Raw genomic sequence first — 13,338 nt, forward strand, 5'->3', positions numbered from 1 at the left:
TTCTTGTCTCTGCAGTAGGGTTCATCAAACAAGAACAACAAGTTAAGACTAAATAGAACAATGTCCACCTGTGTAGAAAGTTATAAAGATGCTCTGTCACTGATTTCCTTGAAAAGCACTGTTTAAGATCATACTGTTGACGTTATTATTATTACTTAGAAAAGATAACAGCCTTACACACCTTTTTTTTCAGTGTTTTCTTTGTACGTAACTGGTGAGATCTGTTGCTCAACATTTATCAATGAATTTACTGTAATAATAGTCTATTTTTATGTGGATATCACGTGCACAATATACATTGGTTGTGAAGTCATTTTTAATTAACAGAAATGTATATTATATAGTTTTGATAACACATGAAAGCTAGTTCAGGAGGTCATTGTTTACTGCCTGTTATATATGATTGTTACATCTTAGCGGATATAAGTGAAATGGCCCGGCATGGCCAGGTGGTTAGGGCACTCGACTCGCAATCTGTGGGTCGCGGGTTCGAATCCCCATCCCACCAAACATGCTCTCCCTTTCAGCCGTGGGGGCATTATAATGTGACGGTCAATCCCACTATTCATTGGTAAAAGAGTAGCCCAAGAGTTGGCGGTGGGTGGTGATGACTAGCTGCCTTCCCTCTAGTCTTACACTGCTAAATTAGGGACGGCTAGTGCAGATAGCCCTCGTGTAGCTTTGCACGAAATTCAAAAACAAACAAAAAAACAATCTCCTCCAATTTCAAAATGTCTAGAAGAATGATTTGTCAATCAGGCTATAATGAAAAAATTTGCTAAAAAATTCCAATTCGTGTTTACCAAATCTTCTTGTATTGTAACATTATTAGAAGTTGAAAGTCCAAATGTTTTGTTTTTTTTGGTTGCTAATATTGTGAATCATGGTAATTATTGTTTTATATTCATTCTCATAACTCAAAGAGTAAAAAAATGTACTAAAACATAAAGCTTTTCAGGAAACGATTCTCAAACCTGTAGATTTATAATGCAACTTATTTTTGTCAGTTGATAATATCCAGCCATTTTGAGGTTTTGCCCTCATAACAAGGGAGATGAATTCAAATAAAAAAACAATGTGCAAGTTGTAATTTACATTGACACTGTAACTGAGGAAAGTCTTTCACACTTGTTTCACATTTGTAACTGCATTTATTAAAATATGAAGAGAGAGGGTAGAAACCTATGTTCTTTAATTGAATGTTCTGTAACCCATGTTATATATGTCTACAGAAGGAAAAAAAACTTACCAGTGGTAGCCCTAAGAATCTTGGCATTTTTATGAATATTCAAGTAGTGTGTGATAATGAGTACTTACGTTTAAATTTTCCGTTTGTCATTCCATGACTTTCATTGAATGAATTCAGAATTTAATAAAATCTGTTGAAAATTAAATAGAAGATTTGGTTATGCAGGATTTTTTTTAATTAAAAAATGTGTGTAGTTAAGAGAAAATAATATATTGAAGGTAGAATATTGTTTGTGATACTGTTTTTTAGTTTATATTAAATTTCCCAATTAGGATATTAGAATAATATTTTTTTGTGGAAAAGCAGTTGTAAAAAAACCTGGATTTTATTTGGACACACTTACCTAAGTTTCTTTGGGTATGAAAATATTCTTGTACATTTTGTTTATGATTGAAAACATCAGCACTATTAAGTATAATTGTTAGGAGTATTTTTTGTTATTATGATGATACTTCTAAATATTATGTATTTGGTATGTAGTGGAAGAAATCAGACAGATGAAGAAACAGGTCAAAGAACTTCGTGAGCAGAATTCATCTTATGTTAAGCTTCTTAATGCAGCTGCCATTCCTCTGAATTCTACTCCTGAAGAAGTTTGGAGCCAGCGACCAGGAAAGTACTCAAATAAGTTCACACCTGAGGAGGCTAGTGCCTTAATTGATGTGTTTCAAAAAAAGAAAAGCTTGAATGGTTCACTGAAACATAATGCTAAAGTGAACTCATCAGTTGGCCAAAACAGTACTAATAAAGCTCAAAGGGTAGAGAATGGTGCTTTAAACAACAGTTCTTCAGCCTCTGATGTTGAAACAATGATTATGTCAATTCCACAAAGAAATCTCAACGTTGAGTGTGCTGGTGACTCAGAGTCAGATCAGTTAGAGGATGATGATTGTAGTCGCATGGCTTTGAATATAACTTCAAATCCACCCGAAAGTGCACTACCTAAAACCGGATTTAATTCTAGTTTGAACTCTTCAGTCCAAAACAGTGTGGGTGTAACTCAATCACAATCTTCAAATACAAAGAACTCTGACATTTGCAGACAAAATTTGTCTTTTATTAGTGTGAAATCTACCACTACACAACAATGTTCCACACTAGCTTCAGTGACTAATCGTACCATCTCAGGTGTCACTGGCAACTTTTCATGCAACTGAAGGTGTGAAGACTGTTGATTCATGTAATGTCCGCTTGGTTCCTCAACAACAAGTCATTGTTGTTAGTGGCCAAAATATACCATTGTTACAAAACAATATTTCTAATGGCTCATTAAATACAAATAGCTTTAGGGTTGCTTCTTGTCAAGGTGACTTAAAAGTGCAAACAACAGTACCAGCTGGTTTGTTAAACAAATGTGTTACTAGTGAAGCAGTTCGTAGTGAAACATCTTCCCATCAAGCTTCATCTGAGATGTTGGCTCTACCAGTGCCTACTGCATCTGTGATTAGTACAAGTGTTCTTGGAAGAGGAGTTCCTTCTGCTACTGTTGCTCCATCTCTTGTAACCTCTTCTTGTAAAGAGATCCGTCCACAAAACCATGGTTCAGCAGTTTGCCCATCTCAAGTGCTTTTTGGCTCTTCTGTTCTGAATACTCCACAAGTTCCGGGAAGTTGCATGAATGGATATATTTCAAACTTCAATCCTACTTTAGCTACTTTGCCACCAGCTCTTCAGCATGTTTCCCAAACCAGTGGTACAATAATAACTCCAACAGGTCTCTTGCAGACACCCTCAGAAGTATCAGCTCAGACAGCAACATATCCTTGTGGAATTTTAAACCAACCTATTGTTCAACCCAGTGGTATCATTACAGGTCAGCAGTTAATTCTTAACCAGCAGGGCCAGGTAATATCCTTTAGTGGAAATCCACTTCTAACAGCAACAGGGGTCCAACCACAGAATGCTTTACCATCTGCTCTACTTCTTCCAAACGGACAGATTATTCCAGTTGTCAGCCAGCCATCTGTTGTGTATGCAAATCCCTCTGGTGGAGTAAATAGCAATTTCATTTTGCCTCCATCTGCCACACAAACAAACATGCCTGTTGCACCAATTATAAGTACAGGGATGCCTTCTCATGGAAATGATGTGATTACAAACAATATGTTTTGTAACACATCAGGAACTTCATGTAGCAACATAACACAAAAAACTATGTTCCAAGTTGATCTTGAACAACCTGTTTCCAGTTCAAACATTTCTGGATCTTCATTTCAGGAAGTTCCTGAGAAGAGTAGTCATTCAACGAGTAATAGTAAAAATAGTAAAGGAAAAGGACACCTTGGTGCCTCTCATGAGAGCATGTCAGAGAAAATAGCTACAACTAAAACACACACAAAAAAACCTAAGAATACATCATCAATAAGTGGAGATAAAAATGGAGTACCTGAAGTTCAGGCTTCAAAAACTTCAAAAAGTAGCACTGGAACTTGTAAAGTCTCCCAAAGACCCATTAAACCCAAACCATCTCCAAAACAGATAAATTCGAGTGTTTGTAGGTCTGGCCACAAAAAGACTGCTACAGCTAATTCACAAAGAATACCTGCTGTAAGTTCCAATACTATTCCATTGACACATGAAACAGCTTGTGCTAATAATTGTTTGACCAGTCTGTTGGATTCTAGGTGTTCTCAAGAAGGTTTGACATCATCAGTTACTAACAGTAGACAACCTCAGCCTGCCTATGACAATGAGGATGTTCCAAACTGTACATCTGAGAAGAATACCCTTCTTGGCTTATCTGAGTCCCAGCCACTCTCCTCTTGTTCAGACTTATCGGAATCACATTCAAACAGAACAACAGACATTTTGGCAAAGGCTACAGAATCTATATTTTCAAATACCATGGGAGAGCTATCACAGGTTATTCCAGATTTTAACGACTCAACATCTTTAGGTGATGCAGAAGAAGAAGCTACAAGACAGCTGAAAAAAAGAAATGAAATTACTACTTGCAATGTGGAAAGTTCCTCAAATAGTCCAGTAGAACAGCAAAGTCATTGTTCTGAACCTAGGAAGGATGTTCAGAAATCCTGCAAAAACCGAAAGACAGCTCAAAGTGTTTTCAGTTCAGTGAAAGAAAATGTTTTAGAACAGGGCTTAACTGCTACTAAAAGTGATTCTAACATTATAAATGAAAGTAATCTTGAATCTAGAAAAGCAAAAACTTTAAAAAATGCTTCAAATGATAATGGAAAAAGAGCTGTAAATGAAAGTCCCACTGGTGGAGACCTTTTTTCAGTGAATCAGAATACTCCACCCTTAAAAAGGTTAAGATCTCAAAATGATCTTGGAACAGAAATAACTGCTATTCAGGTAAGTCATACAAATTCAGTTGTTTCTCTCACTGAGAAGGTTACTACATGCATTTCCAGTGGGAGATCAGATGAGTTTGGACAGAAATCAAGGAGTACTGTGCTTGGTAGTAGCACAAAAAGGCAGGAAGTGCCAATAAATTCAAGCCTTCATAATATTGAAAAGAAGTCAGAAAGTGAAGCTTCTACAGTAAATGATAAAGATGTTCCACCTAGTTCTTTCTGTACTGTTCCAGAAGTTGACAAATGCTCAAGTACAGTTAATGACATAACAGAAATTAGTTGTGTTGGAAATCAAGAAAATTCCTCTGAACTGCCTTCTTTGTTGTTAGGAGGTATGACAGAGGACAGTGATGTTCCTTCTTCACTAAATGGTGGATCAAACCCGAGTTTGCCTTTTTTGAGTCTATCACCACCTGAACATTTTGGTTTGGACTTGCATGGTAAAGATGCTTCTGATCACAACCACAACATGTTTAATTTACAGAACATATTATCTTCAACAGATCAAAATTCTAGAAATGATCCTGAAAGAGGTGAACATGTTTCATCAAAAATGCTAACTGAAACAAACAAAAGGCAAAAGGATCTACCACAGCCTTTGCAAAACCCATTAAATAATCATAACACCTCCATGAGAAGTTCAGGAATAGGAGGGTGCTCTATGCCAAATGAACAGTTTAGCTCTGTACAACAACTTGAAGTATCATCAAGTACATCCAATACTTTTTATCCACCCACCCAACTAAAGTATACTTCAGGGTCACAGTTAAATGCTTCAATATCTTCACATTCTTTCCCAGCAAACAGTGGTATAGCAACAGAAAAATCTCCAAATATTTTTTCAGCATCTTCTGACATGTCTGCATCACAAAAGAATATTATAACCCCTATGTCTCAGATTAGTTACCAAGGGTCTGCTTCACCTCCATTGTTATCTAGAAGTTATGGATCACATCATAGTTCCAATTCTGTGGGAGGCCTCAGCTCTCCTTCTTCACTTCCTCAAACACTTTCAGTTAACAATAATTCTGCTTCTAAAGATCAGCATATTCAACCAAAACTTCTTTCTCCTTGTGCTTCAGGTAACTCGCATATGCAACAAAATCAAAATCCATCAAATAGGTTTAGGCAAAGATCAGAAAGAAGGCTTTCAGTATCAAAACCTACTTCTCGCCAAGCGGCTCAAGTGTCCTCTGTTTCCAACATTGTTCCATCTCCTGTTCCTCGAACACTGATTCCATCTCCTCCAACCACAAGCATTTCCAACAGTTCTTTTGCAAATAGGTCAGTTGCATTGCAAGGAAGCCCCTCACTGTCTCGCTATTCAGCAGAAGCTCTGATTGGAAGTGCTTCACCAGTACCTTCAAGTTCTGTAATGTCTGTCTCATCGGGATCATCATTTACATCATCAAGTAAATCAAACACTCAAGTCCCCAGTTCACAAACACATGTTCAGAAGACTTCTGCAGAGCAGTGTATGACAACAACCCTTTCTTACTCTGCTGAGAGTCTTATACAGACACAGTCTTCTGGAGATAAAAGACAAGACAATCAACCAAGAAACTCAAACCACTTACACCAAAATGGGCAAATGAACAATAGTCATATGTTTCAAGCTTCTCAGCAGCATGCATACATAAAGTCTTTTGTGTCAGCTCCATCCCGAGAAAATTCAAATACATTTTTATTTAGTGTGCCCTCAGAGATTCGTCACGAGTGCCCCCCTCTCTTACAAGTTCCATCATCATCTTCACAATCTGCTTCACCAAGGTTTGCATCTAATTTTATATTTCAAGGGAACTCATCTAATGTTCATCCTAACAACATTGCTAATGGAATGACACAACATGATATGAGAAATTGCAGTTTAGGAGCAAATCCACAGTGCTTCCTTCCTCAACATCCCTCTTCTTTGTCATCAGACCCCACTTCTACCTCAAATCCACCACAACCTGCAGGAGGTGGTCCACCTCCAATACCTCCTCAGCCATATCCAGAGTTTGCACTTAGTTTAGGAAATGGGGATGGTAATGTTGTTATGAACCCACCTTACCACAGACCTATGACTAATAGTCACAACTTTAATACATCCTTTTCAACTTGCTTGCAGAACTTGCCAGGAAATAACCTTACAAGTAATATCTCCCATCAAAACCAAAGAGACAACTTCTTGGCCAATTCCAATGCACCATCAGGCCATTCTGGACCATTTTTTCAAGTGCCAGATACTAATTTTCCAGTGCTGACAAACCCATCATCATTATCAGATCAGTCTCGTGCTAGTAACAACCTTGGCAGAACTTCTTTTTTAGGAAATTGTCCACAGTCATCACAAAATCATTTGGTCAATAATTTTTTCCCTGGACATTTCATACCAGGTATAAGTGACCAGAAGAATGAACCATTACCTCAGAGGGGAGCTCACAGACTTCCCTCTGTCAATGATATGAGCAAGCCAACATCTCGAGAGCCTAGAAATTCATCACATTCACGAACTTTAGGCCCTGGACAAAACAAACAAAATTCATCCAAAAATAACAAAGGTTCAAGAAAAAATAAGAATCAGTCTTCAGCAGAAAATCCATCTCAGCACACACACCCTGTTTTTGATGGTAACCGTAATGTGAATGTTGCATCCTGTCTTCCAACTCCTGAGTTACCAAATCCTAGAAATGATGTAACACCTTGTGCCAACAGTCGGTGCTTTGGTGTTTCACAAAAAGCCAGTGCACCATCCACTCCATCTTTACCAGGACAGTCTCCAAAAAATATCTCGAACAGTCAACATATTGGGACAGACATTGGAAATGCTTTGTTCAGGTCACAAGTACACAATTCTTTAAACCAAAGCTCAGATTTTAGCACAGCTTCACTACATCGATTGTCTTCTTCTGCAGTTACCGTTACTTCTTCGATCACTTTAGGTTCCCACAACAGCAGTATATGCAGCCATCATGTTCCTAACTTTAATTTGAGCAATATTATTCCTGACATCAATACATCGTCTGCAGAAAATGTTCGACTTTCTCCAATCAAATTTAACCCTTCGGGTCATATTATTCCTCCTCCTCCTCCTGCACAAACTCAAGTGCAACCAGCCAATAATATGAATGGCCTGGGGCATGCTGGTCATCACCAAAACAATCACGCGCCTCCTCCTCTGTACCATGGGAGGACCCATCCGTCTGTAATACACAATAGTATGAGCTTTAATACATTTTTGGGACACAACACTCATGGTTTTGATGGGCGGCCACCTGCACAGATGCCTGTAGGAATAAACAGTACAGTGGCTCCTCCTCCTCCACATTTTGCTCCAACCCCTGGCCATACACCGTCCTTTGGAAATGCAATTCACAGTTTAAATTTCTCCATGCATGACCAGTGATGAATCATTATTATGTTGTTATGTTTATGTGCAAAATATTTATATGTGTTTGCATTGAAATAATTATAATTGATAGAAAATTGGCAGGAAGTTCCAAATTTATAAAGGAAAGACTGCTTTGGTATATATACCTTGAAAAACATTTTTCCAGGTATACTGTGGACATGAACTGTGTAAGATATTGTACATATATAATTTAGTGCTAATGTTTGTTCATCTTCAGCACCAGTTTATTTTAGTTACTATGTGTGTGTAATCAATCACAAATGTCTTTTAGGATTATCTAACGATAATTTAAATTTCATGTATAAATGGTTTATCTTATATGATGAACTGTACAAAATATTTTATAGAAATTTTCTACTTCAAGTTTTATTTTAGTACTACAGAGAATAATGTAGTATATGTTTTGTGTAAGTAAAACTTATTTAACTGTCTTTACAAATATTAAGCTCGTGTATAGAACTTAAAAGAGCTTCAACTTATTTCTGTAATATGGAAAAGTCATTTGTACAGAAAAAATTAACATGTACAATGAATGCTTTGTAGACATCTTTTGCCAATTCAAAGAACAATATTAATGATAAAAAGTTCTAATACATATGTCAATGTTTTATGTACAACTTTTAATGATATTATTTTAGTTGTTGGCTCTAAACTTGAAGATTTACCAGCTTGAGTTATGTCTATTAAAATTGACCATTTTTGAACAAAAAAAGAAAATGTAACTTAATGTATATTATTTTAGTTCAAGTCTGTTTTTGTGTCAACTTCGATGGGAAACCCATTCATTTGTATATACTTCCTTTCATTTATACACATTTAGCATCACATATTTTACTTTATGTTCCGGTCCACGTTAAGATGTAAAATTCGACAAAGCTCAGCAAATGTGTCAACGTTGGTACAGTGGATACAGCTGTAAATATGTTTACCACGTGCTTATCATATGGTCTTTGTTCATGATCATCTCTGTGTAAAAATTACAATAAACTTGTATTTTCATTCTGAATTAGCTTTCCTCATGAACATCGTTATTGTTTTCAGTGGTACTTTGTGCTTTAAGCTGCCTTTACTGTGAAAGTCAAGTGTAATTATTTAACCAATAAACTGAAGGTTGTGAATGCTTTGCTTTATGGGTGGAGTAATGATTTTTTTTTTCTTTGTTTTTGAATCTTGGTGCTCTCCGCCTGGATTGACTTTCAGGATTCGTAGCTTTTCATATATCGGTTTTCCTCTCGATAGTTTGTTTTATTGGTGTAAGTGAAACAAACGAAAGGACCAAATATTTGGAGCTGCAGTTTGAAAGTATATTTTGAAACTGTCTTAAAAATCGAAAATATGTTGATAAACAAGATCAAAACACGGCCAATTTCGTCAGCAGATTAAGTTTTTTGAGTGTAAAATTTTGATGCTATAGAGTGTTGCAAGGAATGGTATTACTCACGGTTTGATTAGATAGACGCTGTTGAAGTATTGTGTTTATAAGGCTTTTTCTGAATACAAAAGTTTACTGATTTAATTTTGATATATCTAATAGTTTATAACTACCAAACATGAAATTGTGAATTATCTTTGTTTCTGGGAGTGGTATATAAATGTTTCGACAGAAGTTTGGCAAAACTAACTGCGTCAACTCAGTGTGTTATTATTTAAGAATATTTTCAGGTCATAACATCCGTAACTTTGATGTCTTGCAATACTTGCGAAACGCTTCGTTTGTCTGTTAGCGAGTTCTTTTAAATAGAGCCTAGATTTAAGACCTAACACGAGCACAAGGAAAAACGTCAAGATCACATGTTGCCAAGAAAAATTCATATACTACGTGGAATCTTTCGTTTCCAAGATACGTTCACAAGCTGAATTACCTACGAGTAAAATGACTTCAAACCTTATCTTCCCCTTTAAAGTAAAATTTATTTTGTGAATGAAATTATTAAGTTCTTGAAACTGGAAGTTGTTTTGGGCTAATGTTAAAGATTTCGGCAAAAATATCCTAGTTGCTTTGCGCCATTAAACTTTAACAAAGTTTCATATTCAGAAAAAAATTAAGCTATGCTCAGAGTTTTTTCAGAAAAAATATTTCAATTATAAACAAAGTATGCATTTTTGTGATAACCAAATACATATTAATAGAAATTGTGTAGTGTTGTCAATGTATTGGGTAAATTAAGTACAAATCCTGACACTTATTTTAGGCTAAAGTGATTTAGTGAGAAACTAATTTTCTAACTTCCAAGTGACAAAATGCATTAAGATGTAGCTTTTCGACTTTACCCTGAGAGAGTATCAAAGAACTGTTAATAAGGGCAAATTTTATCATTTTTTATTTTGTATCATATGGAAGAATTCCTATCTTTCAAAAGGCAAAACACATGCTAAATTTGTATACTTGAATTTAGCTATTATTGGATTTTTCTCCAAGTTGCTGCAAACGGATGAAATTGAACAAATTAATTTTTGCTACGTATACATAACAGTTGTTTATTTAGTTCTCTTATACAGGTATGTGTGTGTGTATATTCATTTACAGAAATACTGTTTGAGACAATTTAAATTTATCCAAAAATAACGATAAAAGACAGGGCATGGCCGTGTTGCGGTTCGAGACATGGTGCCATTAATTAATTTCCGCACTTTCGGCATTTTATTTCGTTCAAGAAGCTAGACGAACCCTTGTGGCGGCAGATACTATTAGTTGCACACACACACACTGACCAGTATCTGATAATTAAGAAAGTCTGTACTTGTACCCTGGCCATTTCGTCCATGTACACAAATTTCGTAGACCAGTAACTAAAAGTATAACAGAAGTAGTGGTGTTTGTTAGAATCGCTATAGGAGAAAGGTGTACCGTTAGCTCAGCGGTAAGCTTGAAGGCTTATAACGATAATATTTGAGGTTCGATTCATATGTTGGACTCAAAAAACAGGTGAAACATTCTGCAGCTTTGAGCCAATACCTCGCCAGAGCTACTGGAGAGTAGTTAAGCCTACATTAGAGTATTCCGTACGTTTTGTTGCTGGTAAGTTTAAGAATCGGTTTTAATGTAAACAGTTGTCATTTGTTTTGTTATTGTTTGTTTTCAGTTGTAATAATATAATCCAATCATTCTATATGAAAACAATATTCACATTTATAAAAGTTATGGTATTAATATCAAAAGCTAGCGAAGCATTAGAAACCAATAGGCCTAAAATATGTAATGAAAATCACGTTAACTGTAGGCGCTTTCCACCTCCGTTGCAGGTTCAAAATCAGAGGTATGTGAAAAAGCATTTCGTATCTATCACAAATTGTAGGCCTATGAATCTTTGTTTCACAACACAGACCACAAAAGGATAATATTACCATCCTACTTAATGAGAACTAGTTATATGTATATATATCTATATTACCCCTTCTTTTTTATTTTAATAAACCTGAATTAACACTAGTTCTAGCCTTTGAATTCACTGCAATACAGTCGTTAATTACAGCAGTTTGAAACATTTTGAACTCTTATAGTAACCAGTTAAATGTAGGCCTATGTACTTTTGTGGGCTCTTGGCTATTCTAAGTTCTAGTATTAGTGTGTAAGGCCTGCTGTATATATCAGAAATATTACGATGTCTGTGGTTCATATAATTGGTAATAACTTTATACTATGACTCTATTTAGTTTTATAAATGGTGTACCGTCGTGTCATTGAGAAGCTTCTATACATGTAAATATGGGCCATAGGCTCACAGGTTCGCTAGTTTTGTAATATGTATAATACAGTTTAAACTTTAAAATAAAATTGAACGAGAGCGTTTAACATTCGTATTTAATGGGATAATTACAATAATTGTGCAGTTGGAAGAAATAAATCAAGGTTTTCATGGAACTGTTGATGTATTGAGTCTTTCTAGAAACGGATTTTTTTTCACTTAAGATAGCAAAGGTGGATTCCAATATGAATGAACATATAGAAATAAGTTATTGATGGATTGTTCTAAAATTAATGTATGAAGCTGTCAAAAGCAGCTATCTGTAGTTTAAAGAATGGTGAAAATTCAAGGAGTGGAGATAAATGGTGAAGAAAGTTTAATTTTGTCGACGAGAACACAAGCTTTGCTCTACCAGATGGAATTCTTAAAGCGCTTGCAAAAAATGGTGTTCGAAAATTGCCGAAATTGGGGGTGTGATAATGATGCAAATCTTAGATGCTAACACAATGGTGTGTAATCTAGATTGTTGCAATTCCAAAAAACTGTAATTTTTGTTCCATGTGGTTATTATTATCCGATTGTTAGATTTGTGTGATGCTGCAAATCATTTAAACTTTTCAATTCCATTGCTCGGTTTCCTTGAAAGAAAGTATACAGTTTTTTCAGCATGAACAAATTGACTATTTTAAAGTCCTTTGTCAATATCACCTGTACCTCTTTCTGACACTAGATGGCAGTGTTTAACAGATAGGCTATTTTGACATTATTTCTGACACTAGATGGCAGTGTAAAATTGAAAGTTTTGTGAAACTGTAAAAAATCATTTCACTAGTCAAATACCTTATTTTCGGTCTCCTTTAAAGAATGTATACTATTTTTGCAGCAGTAATTAGCAGATTGGCTATTTTTAGTTCATTTACCAATATTACTCGTACCTCTTTCTAACACTAAATGGCAGAGTAAAATTGAAAGTATATTGGCAGCATTAATGAAATTAAAGGAAACTACAATGCATATGATAGCCCATCCGAAAGCTAGACCATCAGCAAATAAGCTGGCATCATATATATTTTTAATTTCTTTGGTAGATTGATATGATGTTTCTTGTAACTTGGTCAATGACGTACAGCACTTTTCTTCATTATAGAGAAAATGACTTTATAGGTGCCATGACAAGTGCTAGAGAACCGGAAAAAGAATTATCAAATGTACCAAGATTACTGGAGACTCTCGTTAGACGAACTGTCTTGCTCGTTACGAATCTGAATATGAGCTAAGTATTATTAAACAAAATGATTGAAAACTGAATTTTTAACATCGTAGTAAACTACGTTGTTATGAAGTTGAGAGACAGTCTTGAGTTGTTACGTGATTAAGCGTAATTTTCATATTCCTGTATAACATTAAACCAATTCAAAACGTAGAACACGATGAACTTGTAAGATCATTCATAGATGCAGCTGTAGCACTACCCACCTCCAAGGTATCGCAAGTCAGCTGTTGACAGAACTGAGTTATCAGTTGAATTTCAAACTCTAGTACAATTCTTTTAGACATTTAATGCTTTGGAAACGTTCAATTTATTTACAAAAATTATTGAGTAGCGGTTTGTCCCAATATGTGCGGTGTTTTCAGGGTGCTGTTTATATCTCCATTAATTGCTTCAAAGTTTAAATGAGTTAAAACAACTGA

The 13,338-nt window shown here is 35.5% G+C and overlaps 2 protein-coding genes across 2 annotated transcripts in view; both read left to right on the forward strand.

Moving 5' to 3' along the window:
- LOC106472539 overlaps positions 1-2,436 on the forward strand; it is a 21,356-nt gene extending 18,920 nt beyond the window's left edge. The window contains exon 5 of the mRNA XM_022401105.1: positions 1,730-2,436. Within this exon, the coding sequence (XP_022256813.1) occupies positions 1,730-2,406 (677 nt within the window). The 3' untranslated portion in view covers positions 2,407-2,436. The remainder of the gene's footprint in view (positions 1-1,729) is intronic.
- Positions 2,437-2,574: 138 nt separating this feature from the next.
- LOC111089163 (putative uncharacterized protein DDB_G0277255) lies at positions 2,575-9,085 on the forward strand. Its single transcript, XM_022401104.1, has one exon. The coding sequence runs from the start codon at positions 2,660-2,662 to the stop codon at positions 7,952-7,954; it is 5,295 nt and encodes a 1,764-aa protein (XP_022256812.1). The 5' UTR covers positions 2,575-2,659; the 3' UTR covers positions 7,955-9,085.
- The last annotated feature ends 4,253 nt before the right edge of the window (positions 9,086-13,338 follow it).

This window comes from Limulus polyphemus, unplaced genomic scaffold (genome assembly GCF_000517525.1).
Source record: "Limulus polyphemus unplaced genomic scaffold, Limulus_polyphemus-2.1.2 Scaffold5412, whole genome shotgun sequence".
NCBI lineage: Eukaryota > Metazoa > Arthropoda > Merostomata > Xiphosura > Limulidae > Limulus > Limulus polyphemus.